Genomic DNA, 17,024 nt, shown 5'->3' on the forward strand with positions numbered 1-17,024 from the left:
ATACTAGCTGTAACGTACGGCGCTGAGGCTTTCAAGATTGATGGTGTTCTTTGATCATAAGAGTTGGAACCAATTTTAATTTGTGATATTTCTTCTAGCACAATTTTTGCGTTGAATGTGATATCGTCTATAAAAATCTTCGGTTGAGCGGTTTCAAGCACAACAATGTCAGAAATATATTCCATAAAAACTGAAGAAAAATGCTCATTGAAAGTTTCCGCAGTTTGCTCTGAACCCTTTATATCTTGGCCTCTATATTTCGTTTTCTCGGGAGAAGTTTGTTCTTGGTTTAGTTTTCGAAAAATTTGTATGCATCGTTGTTTGCTGAAATTCAGAAACCCTCGATAAAATTTTCTTTATCTTAAGGAAGGATAAATTCAATTCCACCTCTAACTTTCTAATTTTCTCTGATCTTTTGTTTGTTTTTCTTGGCGTCTTCCAATTGTTTTCTATGTGTACACTATGAGACGACATGTACGATTGTGCCTCAAGTCGGTGTTTTGTTATATGAGGTATTGATTTTTCGCAAGCATTGTAAAATCTCTGATAAAAACAATGAAGCAAGTCATTGGGACACCTGTTTGACAAAGCGGAGATTTGAATAAACGAGATGAATAAGTTCTAATCTGACTTGTTCATGTTGGATTTTTGGAAGAGATGCTTTTGTTCTTTTCTTGTGAGTCTTACAGAAATTTCTATTAGGAACAATTTGTGATCAGAGAAGGATTTAGCCTCAACCGCTAGAATACAATGCTCCAGATTACTACATAGAAAGATGTCGGGAAAAAAGCTGGAGTTGAGGACTGAGCAAAGTTTCAGATAATCTACTTCTTCTAAGAAACTTTATTCGTATTCGTTACTACTAGAAAGTGTATTACAGTCAGTATGTGAAAAATGTACGTTCTCATTTATAATTATTAATTTCTCCTGCGTACTGGAGTCGAAAAGCGACTCCAGTTTAAATAATACTATACTTATTGAACATCGTATATCAGTATCAGAAACCCGGTATTTGCTGTTTTGAGAAGGATTATGCAAGGTGATGAATATTAAAACAAAGTCGTTTAGGAAATAAGCAGAACTTGACAAAAAATCAAAGTCTGTTTCAGTTTCTGACCCTTGACTAAAACAATGATTTGTATTGTGAGCAATAAGAGTACCACCGTGAGTTCCAACTTTTCTATCTTTTCTTGACTGCAAGAAAAATTGCCGATTTAGGAAAATTTCTGAAATTCTTACTTCATCTTTAAGCCATGTTTCTGTTAAGCACAGTATGTCAATATCACGTTCTTTTAGTAAAATACCAAAATCATTCGGCGATCAATTGTTAATATTGAATGGCAGTTCAATAAACCTGTCTTCAGTATTTGTTTTTCCTCTAGTCATGATTGTGCAGTTGCCTGATGACCTATCTTTTGACATATTTTTTCACTGAGAAAGTTATTTCTAAGAACTGGTTTTCGACGAACAACGCTCCGGATCGAATTTTGGTTTTGGATCTGTTAATGTTCAGTTTTTGAGAAAGTTTGAAACGATAATCAAGTAACTTCTTTTTTTTCTCCCAATCAGCTTTGGATAAGAAACTTTCACGAAAATATTTTGAGCCTTCACTTTTTGATTCAACATCAAGAGCAGTCGATAGTTCCAAGGATTAGTCAACTTAACTACAATTGGACGTGTTCTTTGTGCTGCTTCATAAAACTTCCCTAGACATCTTCAACCATGATTTCGCCAATTCTACAAGACTTTGCAATCTCTTCAACTTTTTTCCTGTCGTAGCTGATCAACTCCACAAAAGAAGGGTGGATCATCTTTGGGTTTCTCAGCAACTCCAAAAAAAATCACTTTTGTTTTTATTTTCACTTTTTTGAATTTGATTTTTGTCACTTGAAGCTGTTTTTCTGTTTCGGAATTTTTCGAATTCGTATTTGTGTGAACATTTCTTGTGCAATCGCGATTTTCAGTTTTGAATGATTCTATTTCAGATTTCAAGTTGCTTTTCATATCCTCAATTTTTTGAGATAGTTCATCTTTAATGTTTGACTGATCTTGGGGAATCACGACTTGACTTCGACAATATAAACATGCCCAAAAACATCCATTAGTGTTCCCCAGTGTTCTAAAATTTTCCTCTGGCAGGTCTGTGCAGTTAACATGGAGCCATATGAGACACTTGAAGCATTGTATGCTAAATGAAGTACAATTGTTTCTACATATACCGCATGGAAAATCTTCAAAAGACGCTTCTTTTGTTTGAGAGCATTTTTCTTGAGGCATATTATTTTTTTACTGCCCAGTGGCACCTCATGGAACCTGGGGACAGCTTAAAACAATACTTCTTCAGGGATGCCTCAATGCTACAAAACCTTTTGGGGGACTGTTCTTCTTTTCAAATTCAATAAAACAACCAAATAAATGGAACGATCTAACCGGATATATTGAGTCCTTTTTCTAGCTTTCATGTTTTTCCACCCCAAAATAACATTCAGGACGCAAAAAAAATAAAGCTTTCTCGTTCTGGATTTGATATATCAAATCTTTTCTCAACTCTTTTCTTTAGTAAGGCAAAGCTAGCGCACGTGCAACATTTGAGGAACGCAAGATGTGTCGCTTTAGAGAGGTCTCTTTGCAAATAATTTTTTAGCAGATTCAGGACCACTTTACTCAAAGGATTTGATCGAAGAAATTGGTCAAATGAAGAGTTACTGATCGTCCAATTTCAAAGTATTACTGACGCAGTGTATTTTATTTTCCACATAATTGGAATCGTCACTAATTAACTTCGCAAAGAAGGTGAGACGCAACAGAGAAAATTCATTTGCACATTATTTGACAATTGATGTCATTTGAATGATTTCCAAAATGGTTAGAAAACAGTTTTTATTGATGCAGTTTAAGAAGAGAAGCGTTTTGATAGTAGTGAAATTAAAGTTCTAGTCTGGTCTAGCAGATTTAGTTGGTATCAAATAGTATAAAAATAAATTTAATTGTTTTCCACTGCATGTCAAAGCAAACAGTTTTTGAGAAGATTTGAATCAATTCATTTTTAAGCTTTCTTTTAACGGGTCACACCGCGACAAAAGTACAGACTAGAGATTACTACTTAAAAACACAAATTACTACTTGACGTTTCAATCGCTTATTTGTTTTTATTTGAGTTCAAATAGATTTTGAATTGATTGCACGCTACTTGTCATTTTTAGGGAAGTGTCATGTTTATTTACTTGTCATGTTTATGTCTTTCTTAACCATACTCATTATGGTACATGGTACAATTTACAATATCGATATAGCACCAAAAACATCAGGGTTGAAAAAAAAACAAAATATAGTAGGAAACAACAAAATCAATTTTCTTGCACTACAGAAAACATTAGAAACAATTCTGAGCACACTATTAATTACTTACAGTATTCGTTGGTCCCATTGTCAGTCATTAGTACCCTAGATTTTTGTCCAACAAATGCTCCTTATACAGTATACAACTATGAAGGAACAAGATAGATAAAACTCTCTGGATTATTGCTAATAGTACAATTAAATAAAATTGATTTCAAAAACTGAATATATAATTCCACACTAATCTCATTATGTTTAAATTAACTATTCAATCGAACAATATTCCTAAATTAAAGTTGTTAAAATGAAGTTAAGTTCCACAAGGAAAAGTCAGTTAAGCTCTAATCGTGTGTTTGCTCTCAAATTGTTTCACATTTATTTACACAGTGTCCTAAACAGTTGTTCATATTTATAGTTAATTTTATACCAAACAAAAATACATTGAAAAATATCCCCCACTCTCGAAATGGGGGATACTTGTTAAGGTAAAAGAATTGATTTGAATTAAACTATGTAATATCATTTCACCAATTTTCTCTTATCAACTTTCAACTGACCTGCGATTTGATTTTACTCTGTCCGGGATGTTATATGTTCATACTTTATTCAGCATTCATAATCTTTGACTAGCTTTCCTTCAATTTAGTTGTTTATTTAAATCTCTTACGAGTGACTGTTCTTAGTCTCACTTTAGCAAGACCTTTGCAATTGCCGGCATTATAAAAAAGCGCAATTGCAGTACATACCTAATTCGCAAAGTTCCTAATATTCCTAATATCCTTATTGTTCCGACCCCATTTGGGGAGAGGAACCATATACTCCCATATACTCAAAGGGTTTTTTTTTGTTCAGTCAATTTTGGCCGATCGATGTATTCATCGTAGAGAAATCTGAGTGGTATCATTAAAAAGCTCGTCCAGCGTATAGTTCGATGTTAAAAAGATTCTTTTGAACTTCGTATTTTTCGAGGAGTTATTGAGGTTTAAATTTTTGTGTGAACACGTGATGTTAGCGTGATTTTTTTTCTTTTTTAGTGTAACTTTTGTTCAAATTAAGGCTTTTCTAAAAAAAATAATATTTCAAAATTACATTTCACGTTACAAAATGAAACAATTTTTTCTTACCAGAAGACCGATAAAAAGGCTAGATCTGGTGTCGCGAGAAAATTTACTGTAAAAAATCTCGAATTCAAATTGAGAGCTGTTTTTTTTACAAAACTTTTCCTATTTTTCGATTGTTTTTTTAGTCAATTAGAGAGTAGTCATTTTCAAATTGAGGCTCCTTTAATGACAAATCTTATTGACAGTCACATGATAACCAATGGACAAAAAGTTCAACTTCAATGAAAAGCTCATGTTTTTTTTTGTCTTCGACTCTGAGTTTTCAAATTTTTTAATGAAATTTTGATTTTCTTTTTGAGATGTAACTAAATTTTGAGAGCCCTGTGACATAAACTCACTAAAAAAATGTGCAATCGTTGTATTAGGTTAACCTTTTAGTGCTTTGAGTGGACAGCTAATGGCTGTCAAGACTTAGAAGAAAATTTTGGAAAATATTTTTGAACAAAAAACAGTATTCAACATAGTTTCATGAAAAGTTAGTCAGTTTCGGTAATGAGATGAGATAGGGCCACAATCATTTTTACTACAATCAAAACTAATCTGGTAAGCGGTTCTATCTGCTAACTATTGGTTTTTATGAATTCGATAAAACGAGTTTTTGTAATTTCAAAAAAAAACTTCGGATTTTTTTTTAAAATTTTGGTTCCTTTTGAAAACTTGTCTCATTATAGTCGCATTGGCAGTCCCCAATGGCTTATTAAAGACCTCCAATGGATCCTAGATAAAATTTTCAGAGAAAAAACTTGGTTTAAATGACTTCGACTCTTTCTTCACGAGTTTCCACTGAATTTTTTTTTTGCTTTTTGCCTATTTTAACGTCGTTTTCATAATCATAGGACTTGTTGTGATGTCTTATTGCTAACATATTGATGATAAACATCCTGTTTTGCCCCTAGAGGCAGGATTAACGTAGTGTATTGTTTTTACTTCCGTTGTAAGCTCTTGATTTTAATGGCTGTTGAGACTTCAATAAATTATTTTTTAGACTTCTTTGAACATTAACTACTCTTAAAATTATTTTCGTGGACCTTGAGTCAGTATCAGTATTTACATGACCGCCTTTTTTCTACTGCAACCGAAATGATTCTTGATAGTGGTTTTCCCTTCTAATTACTGATTTTATCATTTCGAGGACTCGAGTTTTCATAATTATTTAAATAATTTTTCTATACTTCTTTTTGTAACTTTGGTTCCCTCTGAAATTTCATCACCTTAAGCTAATATTGTTAGTTTTCAGGGATTTAAAGAGAGAATTTCATGGATCATGGATAAAGTTTGCAGGGAAATGTTTATGGTTTAAATGTCTTGGACACTTTCTTGCACTTTTCCAATGATTTTTTGGTTTTTGCCTGCTTTTGTTGTTTTCATAATCATAGGACTTATTTTGACGTCTTTTTGATAAACTAAGAATGATAATCATCTTTATCTTCCTTTAGATCCTTTAGATCTTCTCTTTATCTTCCATAACTTTGCGTTTTTATTGATTTCCGTTGAGAGCTGTTGATTTTAGTGGCTATTAAGACTTAAAAAACATTGTAGGACAATAACCCTTATTAAAACATTTTTCATGAACTATAAGTTAGTCTCAGTAATGACAGGACCACCCTCCTTTTTAACTGCAATAATAGGTACTCTGCGAACAGGCTTTATGTGCTAAATATTTGTTTTATGACTTCGATGCCACGAGTTCTCATAATTTCGAAGAAAAAGTTTTGGATGTTTTCGGGAGTTTGGCTCCTTTTGTCTTATATCATTATCCTATATCATTATCCTAATATTGATAGTCCACATTGGCTCATAAAAACGTACCAAAAATCATAGATGAAGAGTTCAGAGAAACGCGTTTGGTTTAAATGGCTTCGACACTTTCTTCTTCGACTTTTCTACTGAGTTTTCGGTTATTGCATATATTTGTTGTTGTTTTTATAATCATAAGACTTATTGTGATGTCCTGTTATTGAGCTATGATTGACAAACATCCTTGCTGTCTCATTAAGGCATATTTTAGCGTATTTTTTGTCTTCTGGTCAAAGCCATTGAACTTAACGGCGTTGATATAACGGGTTTTCTCAAAATTTTCGTGGTTTTATTATTTTTAATCGTTGATTTTTTGAAGTTATATTGTTAAAAAATAGAAGAAACCCATCGCTGCTAAAGCTTTCGATATTAAATTTTTTTCCTACATTTTTTCTTTTCTTCGCTTCGACACCTTTCCTCGCTCATTTTTTTTTGAATTTATTTTATTGCTATTTTTTAAATTCTTCATGTAGTCGTAAAATGCTGACTCGTCGCTTAGGCTTCTAATTGAGGATTCAATGAATGATGTGGCTAATGCACTCAGTTTATAGCGACTAATGGTAAATTTTACGATGTTGTTCGTTCTAAAACTTTTTTTTTTTACTTTTCATTTTTTGTTCTTTTCGTCAACTTGTAATTTATTCTCATCCTTGAGAGGTTCCATTCAATTTTTTTTAAGTTCAGAATTTCTTTTTCCATTGATATCATGTCGTAAATGGTGTTTTGTTTGATGGAAAAATATGCGTTTTCTTAAAAGTTTTGCGAGTGGTCAAAATTTGTGTTTTTTTCTCTTCTTTTATCATCTTCGCTGAGAAATTTTTGTTTTTTGCGTATTTTGTTGTTTATTTTCTGGTATTGTTTCTTAATGGCAGATCTTGTGGGCGCTGTATTGAGACATGGTATTATGCAACTCCTTTAGTAGTTCGATTTTGTAACGATTTTTTAAAATTCAAAGGTCTATTTTTAATTATCTCATCATTAGGTTGACAATTATGTCAAAAATGTAGATGAGCTGGGGGTCGGAAAATCATGTGCGAACGCACATTAACGAGCATCTTTGTTCTTATTTGATTTTAGTTCTAAAAATACGGAGCAAATGCATTTTTCGCAATCTGACTGCGAGAACTTTAATCATCTGAAAGAGTATCACACAAATTTGAACAAGCACTAAATATTATCATCAGTTTCGTTTGCAGAGTGGACAACTAGTTCCCTCATGGGTATTATTTCTGATAATTTCTGCTTTTGTCATACCATTTAACTTTTTTGTTTCACTTAAAAGTGGCACAATTAAGCATTTTTTGAATTATGTTTCTCCAATAGCACGGTCAAAAATTGAAAAGTTTTTCACTGTTTTCCAAATATTAATTCAAAAACATTTGGTGAGTTCTATGAATTTTTTCTTGCAGAAGGGTGCGACTTTTTTAATACTGATGATGCACTAGGAATTAAAATGTTTGATATGGATTTGCCTTCTATTTTCGTAGCATATTTTTTGGCACTTTCAATCGAACTCTTCTGTTTTGCTAAAGATGTTATGAAATTTAAGATAAGTAACGATAGATTATTAAGTTTAGCCTGGTGTTTTCCTGCGGGCTTTGCAAGATGAGAATGAATCCTTGTAGTATATTTTAAAACACTAATTGATATGTTCTCTTCAACAAGAGAGAACGTTAGCAAAGTGTTTTTTAAAACAACTGTAAACTATCTTAGGTCAACAAAAATGAATTTAGAGCTTAGCCAAGGTGTTTCCATAAGAATTAATTTGAGTTTTCCATACTGGTCAATATTTCAAGTTTTTCTGTCTTTTTTACATAGAACCTGCAAAAAACTAAATAATTTCAGCTTTTGATAGGTTTTAGTGGTTTATAAAATCTCAACGTTTTAATGGCTTCAGAATTCTTTTTTCGTAATATTGTTTGTTTAATTTTGTGCTTTGTCCGAGTTTGCTGTTTTTTTGTAGTCTTTTAACATAGTGTCACTAATAACAAGAGCAATTGGATTCCTAATGAGTTGCTTGATAAATTGAATTCCTTTTTATTGGACTATTGGAAGCATATCGTTGCTATGACTTTAACACATTTCTTTTTAAACAAATCTATGAATTTTTGAGCTTAGCCTTTTTAACCTTCTTTCTTTTAATATGTAGCTTAGACTCGGTAAAGAGAAGTCTATCCTCTTTATAGCGAGCCATAACCGAATTCCTCTGACTGTTTGCATTTCGACTAATGGTTTCTTGGCTTGATTGTTCGATTTTTCATTTGAAAAACAAAATTCTGGATATCTGCAATTTTTTGAGGCTGTACTTTTGTTTTCTTGCTACCATATCAATCAAATTCAAAGCAACTGCTAAACGAACCCTTACGATGTCAACCAAGCTTAAATTGAGAAGACGACTGCAGTGTTTACAGGGATAAAGTTCATGATTTTTCTGTTCATTTTGTCACACATTCCCTAGATGTAATGGTTTTGATTAATCATAGTCCTACAAAGCCCTTAATCAGCGATTGGACTTTCCTTTGGCTGGAATTTTCAGCTATTTGGAAACAAGGTTATATGACAAAAAACTACTTTGTTTTTAGCGAAGTGAAAAAGAACTTATATAGCGTTTCAGTTTAGAGTAAGAGCGTTTAAAAGGCGCAAATTTCAAAGTTAAATTGAATAGGAATTAAGGAAGTTGGAGAAAAAAATTATTCCTTCCACAAGTGGTTGCCTTTGCTGTTTTTTATTTTATTCAGTGTTCTTCAAAGAAAACAAATCTGGTATTGTATGTCAAGTCAAAGTGATGAGCGGTTACACAGATGAAGGAATGCAATGCATAGCGTAAACTTACGCAAAAAATACTGTAAAAAGGTATTTTCGTTTTTTTTTTCAATTTTTTTGGCCTTTGAGATTACTTTATTTACGGTAAGCAAAAGTATGCTGGCAAGCTCCGCACATGGTTCATCATTTTCTGTTGGAAAAAAAGTGGTCGTTCAGTGGTCATCGAAGAAAGTTGAAATCTTATGTCAACAGGAACCATAAACAGAACAAAGAATTGAAACAAAAAGAGTTTCCGTCTTTCTCATGACAAAATGTTTTATGTTACTCTTGTTTCAAATATCCAACCCTTTGTGAATTCTCTGAGTTTCTAATCGGTTCTAATATGTTTAAATCTAATCGGTTCTCAGATGAACTATGGCAAGTGAGTTGGATTTAGCGTAGGTCTGCCCCAGGATTTAACAAATATTTAATTTAAAATATCTTTTGATCGCATATTTTTAATTCAAAACAAATAAAAGAACGTGGGCCGACAATACTTGGGCCGACAATTAAAAGTGTCTCTAAAATAAAAACACTGATTTCAGCACAAATTATTGTCCGAGAAGCAAGGGAAACCACCAAGATGAATAAAGAAAATTTTCAACTTTTTGGTTTTTCCTTTCTCACAGACAAATTGGTTGCTGTAGTTTCATTGTACTTTAGGTGTACTCCAGTTGTTCATCCAGATGAATTCCGGCAAATAAAAGTAGCGGAACAAATCAAAAGTGAATATTATTTTCGAAAATTACGATAACATTTTTAAAAAAAGGAAATTGGTTGTTTGTTTTTTCTTTTTCTTTGTTCATAAAATCTTTTCACGTGTTTAAAGTTTCGACTCCCATATTCAATAATTTTTTTCATTTAATGAATAAGTCTATTGAAATTCAGAAAAAAAATTGGTACGAAGAAAAAAGATTGCGCTATCTTTTTTTAACCATTTTTTGCCTTTCGAACACTTAGTTTTCATTAAAAAAAAATATTTTTTTTGTTTTCAAACAAATTTGTACAATTCAATATACTTACAATTGTTTTATGTTGAGGCAATTTTTCTAGTGAATATTTGAACATCGTTCAGTATATTCTTCAACACAAACCTCCAACCCCTACCCCCTCAAACTCTCATTCTTTTTCCTTTTCCATTTTTCACACTATTCCATTTTTTCAACGTGTAAACAAATTTGTAGTTTTTTATTTAAAAAACTAGTCTCCAACGGCTACCAAGCGATGTTTGTCTCTTTATTTCAATGTGGAAACAAAAAGTGCAAACTGGTCTGAAGAAAAAAAGCCTCCCTGGCATATATGTTCCCGCTTTTTGAAGAAATTTTCGGAACAAAAATCTCCGTTTATACCTGGAAAAACGAAATTTCCTTTGCGCATAAAGATCTTTACAGAACGAAATTCTCTGGTTCACTGAGCGGATGTTTTAAATGTACAACCAAAACCAACTCTAAACGTTCTTTGTCCTAATGTCCCCAGAACTGAAGACAACACAAAACATTCCAGAGTCTAACCGAGATCTGAAATGCAAACAGAATTAGAAAAAAACATAACGATGTATGGTTTTTAAAATGTGTTTGGATTGTGGTTTACTCTTCAATAAATCGTAAAAAACCTTAAACTACAAATACTCCTCTTTGGTAAGACCTAAAGAATGCCAATTCTCAAAACACACAGAAATTGAATAAAACTTCATAGGAGAGCAACAAAAGTGTACAAAATTTACATCGATTTTTGTTTTCAGAGGTACTCTAAATTACCAATACCTAAAGCACAGGAAGATCCCACAATCCTTTTTATGAATCCTTGATATTTCGAGTGAATATACCAATTGTTCATATCAAATTTAAAAAATAGGACAAATTTAGAATTTTTTTTTCTAAACCCACTATCTATCTGAATTTCTATTTGCTCTAATTTCATCCCCCGCCGCCCATTAAATTGAAAAGGTGCTATTGAAGACAACACTCTATGTCATTATTGTTTTTGGGTTCAACTTATGTTGCCTGTCATCAACTCACATGGCACCACAGAAATCAAAATTACCAGAGAAACAATTCTTCAAATTTTTTTTAAAACATATAATAATAATAATATTAAATTCAACCAAACATGGTTACAACCAGCTTGGTAGTCCCCAGATTAGGGGAGAAATCAAGTTTCAATAATTAAAATTTCTCGAAAACTTTCTATCCTGAAGGGTAACTTTTATATTTAATCTTTTCAATGCCTCCCCTTCCAAAAAGTTCTTCACTTCTCTTCGAAACTGACATGGATTTTTATAACATAGCCAGCAGATTGCCGTCCTAGAGACCACCTTTGGAATTGAAACAGTTAGAAAAAAAGAAAAAATTAAAGAGTTGAGTATTTTTTTGTGTGTGTCAGAAGTGTTCAATTTTTTCCACAGTTTCATTATAATCGATAAACATGGTTAACTGAAACTTTTTATTAGAGAACAATTAGCCTAATTCTAATATCAGATAGTAGCCTAATCAACAAAGATTATAATTTACGCACTAATTCTTCTAAATCGACGTTATAAACCAAAAATGTGAATAAATGTTAACAGACAAGCGACTACGAATAATGTATCAAATATCGCTCCTGGACAATTTAGACATTTTTTTCACTAGATACTGACACATTTAACATTCGCTATCATCCCGCATTGATCAGGATTTAACTGCGACCACGTGAATTTATCTGCTGATATCTGCGAATGAGGGAGAAATTTAGATCATGCAAGACGAAAAAGTCAAGGACGTAAAAGTTACCTGCCAAGTCAAAAGACAAAAAAGACCAACTGGTTAACAATAATGGCTTCAAAATTCGTTCTCTAGCAATTAAACATTTCTCTCTCGGCAAAAATTTCTCGGTAAATACATTTGCCATCAAAAGTAATGTATAGAAAAATATCTATTTTATAGCATTTTTCGTTTTGACTGTTGTTCAGCATCTTAAACTAACCAGCATTTTGGCCGATATAGTACAAAATTTTACCGGAAAAAATCTGGTAAAAATCGACGAGTGATCTTCCAAATGTATATAATCATTTAAGCAGTAAGAGTAAGGACACTCAAAGTAACCAATTAAGGTTGATCAAATTGCTCCCAATCAACAAGCGATGGTCAATTGTTCCTCTCTTTAACCAGAGAGAAATGATGTCGCTAATGCTCTTTAAATTATTAAGCATGACAAATGAAACCAAAGTCTGCCATAATTTGAATAACTTCCACCAGTAAACTACTTGAATTCAGCGCACTTTTAAAACTGACTTCAAGCAATTTAGATCTAAAATTTCTAAATCTTAGAGGATCAAGAACTCACTCTGAGCGAAAATCAAAAGTGTCGGGCGAAAAACATTGATCGAGCGAATGAGAAAAAGACCACAAAACTAACTTAATTTCAATGATTTTTTTTGCAAGCAATTTATGACTTCCAAAATGCGTAAATAGTGCGCGACTGTCTAACTTCTCTTCGGTTGTAAAAAAAACTAGAAGTCGTATTAACCCATTTCGCCAGAAGAATTGTCTACAATCATTACGCTTTGGGTTAGGTAAAAAATTTTAACTTAACTAACGTGGGCGAATTTCTCTCAAACGATTGGCTTCGTTTGTAGCCTCCTGTGGCACAGGGAGGCTAAGGAAAGGGTTTTTCTCGTGGGCTAGAATGTGGTGGAGGCGGTTGAGTGCGGACGGGTGGTGGTGTGGGCCGCGAGTTGACAACCCTCTACACCATGAATTTGTCAACTTTTTCGATTAATTGTTTACTTGGAGACCATTAAGGCTCTAAGAGAACTACTCGGCTACGCAATGCCCTCAAGGCTTTACCACTTTATCCCGTTTTTGAGGACATTGAGTCAATTAATCAGACAATTATCAGGCAAAAAGTAGTCAGTACGAAAAATTGCATAACAAAGACCAGCAGGATTATAATTGCTACAAATGTCGTTTAGTAACAGTAAAAATTGTCACCGTTGATGATTTATAGTTGCAATCTTCATTTGTGGCGATTTCGCGATCAGCTGAACTGATTAAACAGAGGAAACAATCCAGTGCAAGATTGTGAAGTGCTGAAGTTTCCTCTATACAATGCCAGATTTTAAAACTCGCAGTTCATGTTCCAACAAAAGTGACTTGACAGCTGCGGTCACTTCGAAATTTTGTCTTACATCTCAAACCACTACTAGTATCGACGAATGGCAGATTTTCTCAATGATGTCTTCAGTCGCGTAACCTGTATGTCAAAGCCAAAAACGCTTATGAAGACGAAGTCTCAATTCATCATGCACTGTTTGACCCAATATTTAAACTCTAACATATTTCTATACTGCACTATTTTGAGATAGTAATAATCAATTATAAACTGCAATCATTATCTCGTATTGCACTTTTTTTGTAATTCATATTGCACATTAACTGCGATTTTTGTTTATTTTTTCTCGCCTTACGTCGACATTAAATGATTGAAATTTAAAGATTTTACGACCAGCGTTCTGATTTTTTTGTTTTTATTATTAGCATATGAGAATACAATAAATCTAAGTACTACACACTTGAAATCTAGCTAACGAATTATACAAATTGATAATTAATTATTTTAAATTTATTACACCATTTCGTTTTTTAAGAGGATTGACAGCTAACATTTAAGCAATATTTCGTATAAGATCAATTTGAGAAACCAATTTCCAATTTAAGTTAAATAACCTGTTTTAAAAGAAAGAAAGTTTCTTAAAGGTCAAAATCTTTTTCTTGTTACTTTTAGTCATCATCATCTGAGTCATCGCTATCGTCGCTGTCTATCGATGAATTCCTATTGGCTGACGAGGAGTGGTGCATGATGGCCGAGTTCCACCAGCTCTGCACTTTGGTACCAGACCCAGCACACGTGTCGGATTTCCACGAATCGATATAAACTAAGGATGCGTTCGATTCGCTCTCACTACTCACGTTTTTCTTTAGACACATACCCTTCTTGTACTTTTTAGACCCATCAGAGGCTGTCAGAAATTGACCCTAAAACGAGCGAGACCAAAATTTTATTGATGGACTGGACACCACAGGTACGTCAAGGCTGTTCGTACACTGGATCTTTTCCGTTTGTGCCCCCCCCCTCCCCCCGTACGTTATAAGCCCCCCAGTTACAGAGCACGTGTCATTACATAGTAAATCATCATGTAAAAATATGGCACGTGCGTCTGGGGGGTGCAAATAATATGCACCCACTAAGCTGGGGTGCAAATAATATGCACCCACTAAGCTGGGGGGGGGGGGGGTGCACAAATGGAAACGATCCCATAAACTATTACAATCACATCTAGATCATGTTGTTTTCTCGAAATATGGCTTCTAAAATTATTAAGGATCTGTTCTGTTTTGCCCCCCCCCCCCCCCGCTTAGTGAGCATAAATCTTTTATGACCCACAGGCGCACGTGCTATTTTCTTACATAGTAGCGTGCTTTATAACAACCTATAATTTGTAACTGAGGGTCATAAAAAACACAGGGGGGGGGGGCAAAACAGAATAGATCCATTATTAATAAATATAAGGCTCGCAGACTACTTTGACTTCTGTTTCTGAAAGCAAAAAGCTACTTGAATTAAGGAACTAATTTTCATCACCAGTGCCTAGAGCACGCTTCATTAGCTAAAACCGATATCATCAATCATTGGCCATATAGGGTTTTAACCAACACATGCAAAGACATGCCGAATAACCATTGCAATTGATAGGCAAGGGTAAAAATCATAAGCCAACCTTTTAACGCACTTAAAATGTAATTTTTCACATGTAGAGCTTTTTCACATGTAGAGCTTTCCCGTAGATCTGCAGTCTCAAAAAACAGTAAAAAAAGACAGACTCAAAAATTTAGTATTACATTGAAGGCTGAGATGTTATATTTTAATTAAGAACCTGTATAAGTTATTGCTGCCTCTATTAGGTCCCCTCAAATAACCGTCATTTAGATTGACACACATTTACTAGACCTTATCTCTTTGAATTAAAATAAATAAAAGTCAATTTCGAAATCAGGAAGTCATTTTTGAGAGTGAGGTAAGTCACGTGTGACCAAAAATTTAAAAAAGCGAATGAACAAAAACACTCGATACACTAAGAGCGATGAATGACGTCACGCACGCACTTCAGTTGAACTTGCATGACCGAATGAACAGAAAGCAGATTTGAAGTGGTTGTGACGTCATATGGTCGTAACAAAAATCTTGAAGTGAAGAAATAAAAAAAGCAAGACAAGTCCTGACGTACAATTCAAAGAATTTTCATTGACTAAACAGAAAACTAGACCTAGAACGGACTATGAGTGAATTGGGACAACTATGGCTAAAAAATCAGATCAAAAAAATTAAAAAAAAAGAAAATCAATGTCAAAATGCAGCCAGCGAGAAATGGAATTTTGGTTCTAACAAAACACTAGGCCTAGAATGAACTATGAATGAATTTGGAAAACCATTTAGAAAACATAACCGACTAAACGTCGGAAGAATTGCTCTTGAACGACTAGTGGGAGCTCTAATCAATTGCAGCCTGCTTGAGTCGGGGGGGGGGGGTGGAGGGGAGCCTAAAGGAGACTAAGAAGTTCTATAGTGGGCTTCAAATATCCACAATAGAGGTTAACATATACCACTATTAAGATTTGAAGTAAAAAATGACACCAGTTTCGGCGCACTTTTCATTTGACATTTAGTATTAAATTGCCGCCAATTGAGTTCAGCTGCTTGAAATTGTGATTGAGAGAGAATTTTAGATCACGCGAAACGCAAAAAGTCAAGGGCGCAAAAATCACTTGAAAAGTCAAAACCGTCAAGCAAAAATTTTGCATAAAAAAAGACACACACGTTTACAATATTTGCTAAGAACTACGTGCAAGAGCAATTAATAAAAATAATCCGATCCAAAAAAAATTAGAAAAAAAACAGTAAGAATCAAAGTGAAATTGACGCATGTGAACAAATCACTACCGAGAAAACGAATTTCTGTTCTAACACAGTTGTCTCACTCTGCTTTAAAATCAGAGTGACAAAATTTCACGCCGCAACAGCTCTCACTTTTCGCTCCACTTCCTGCTTCGGTGTGATCAAAATCACTACTCCAATTTGACTTCAAAAATCATGAAAGGTGTGAACAGATCATAGAAAAAAAAGACAGCGCCCCAATACAATTCAAACTCTTTGAATTGTAAAAAAAACAGCGCCCCAATCTATACAATTCAAACTCTTTGAATTGTAAAAACCAAGAGAAGGCCAATAATAGACCCAGCTATCTCTGTGCGGCTATTAACTAGTTTGCTTACCAGTTCACTCAATGTATAATGCAGCTATTTCAAGAGGTGAATTAAACTATATTTGTATTAAAAATCTTAGTACGACTGTATTCTTACCATTTTTTCAACTCCGTCATCGGCGTTGTTCGTGTTTCCTCCACTCAATCCACCAGGGACGCCTGGCCCCCCACTAACTGGCTTTGGATCATTGGTTATCTTCTGGATTACCTGAAACAAACATTTATGCAGCAACAGGCAATAAAACTTAGCCAACTACCATCGAAATGATTGCTCCCCATCGACTTGCGCTAACTTTGTCTTTCCCATTATATCTATCAGCCCACAGCTCACCACATCCCTAAATATACCACACGATGCCCGGATATAATTCGGGGGGGGGGGGGTCTAGATAAAATGAGAAAAACTCTTAACTAAAAGGGAGTCAGTGAGTCTCTCAATTGAATCGAGCAATATAAGGCGTCATTTTCATGTGCCTTTCTCCAGTAAATTGCGTTTAGTCATAGTTAAAATTGTTCGGAAAAGAAGTTTCCCCGAGTCTGGCAGGGAAGTCATGAACTTAGTTCGAGAGCAATTTAGAGTTAAAACTATGTCTGTTCTACACTACACTCACAATGTACCCACTTTCTCTGCAAATCGGTACTCATTGAGAAAATTAATATTCAAA

General features: G+C 33.9%; 2 protein-coding genes across 3 annotated transcripts in view; both read right to left on the reverse strand.

Moving 5' to 3' along the window:
• Positions 1–17,024, reverse strand: part of LOC142339658 (signal peptide peptidase-like) — a 144,548-nt gene that overhangs the window by 41,440 nt on the left and 86,084 nt on the right. The window lies entirely within an intron of this gene.
• The window catches only part of LOC142339657 (sodium leak channel NALCN-like), a 93,358-nt gene continuing 89,649 nt past the window's right edge, over positions 13,316–17,024 (reverse strand). For both annotated transcript variants that reach the window (XM_075389853.1, XM_075389852.1), the window contains exons 31-32: positions 16,457–16,567; positions 13,316–14,074 (exon numbers count right to left, since the gene is read on the reverse strand). In XM_075389853.1, the coding sequence (XP_075245968.1) occupies positions 13,820–14,074; positions 16,457–16,567 (366 nt within the window). In that variant the 3' untranslated portion in view covers positions 13,316–13,819. The remainder of the gene's footprint in view (positions 14,075–16,456; positions 16,568–17,024) is intronic.

The sequence above is a fragment of the Convolutriloba macropyga genome, chromosome 5 (assembly GCF_964194025.1).
Source record: "Convolutriloba macropyga chromosome 5, txConMacr16.3, whole genome shotgun sequence".
NCBI lineage: Eukaryota > Metazoa > Xenacoelomorpha > Acoela > Convolutidae > Convolutriloba > Convolutriloba macropyga.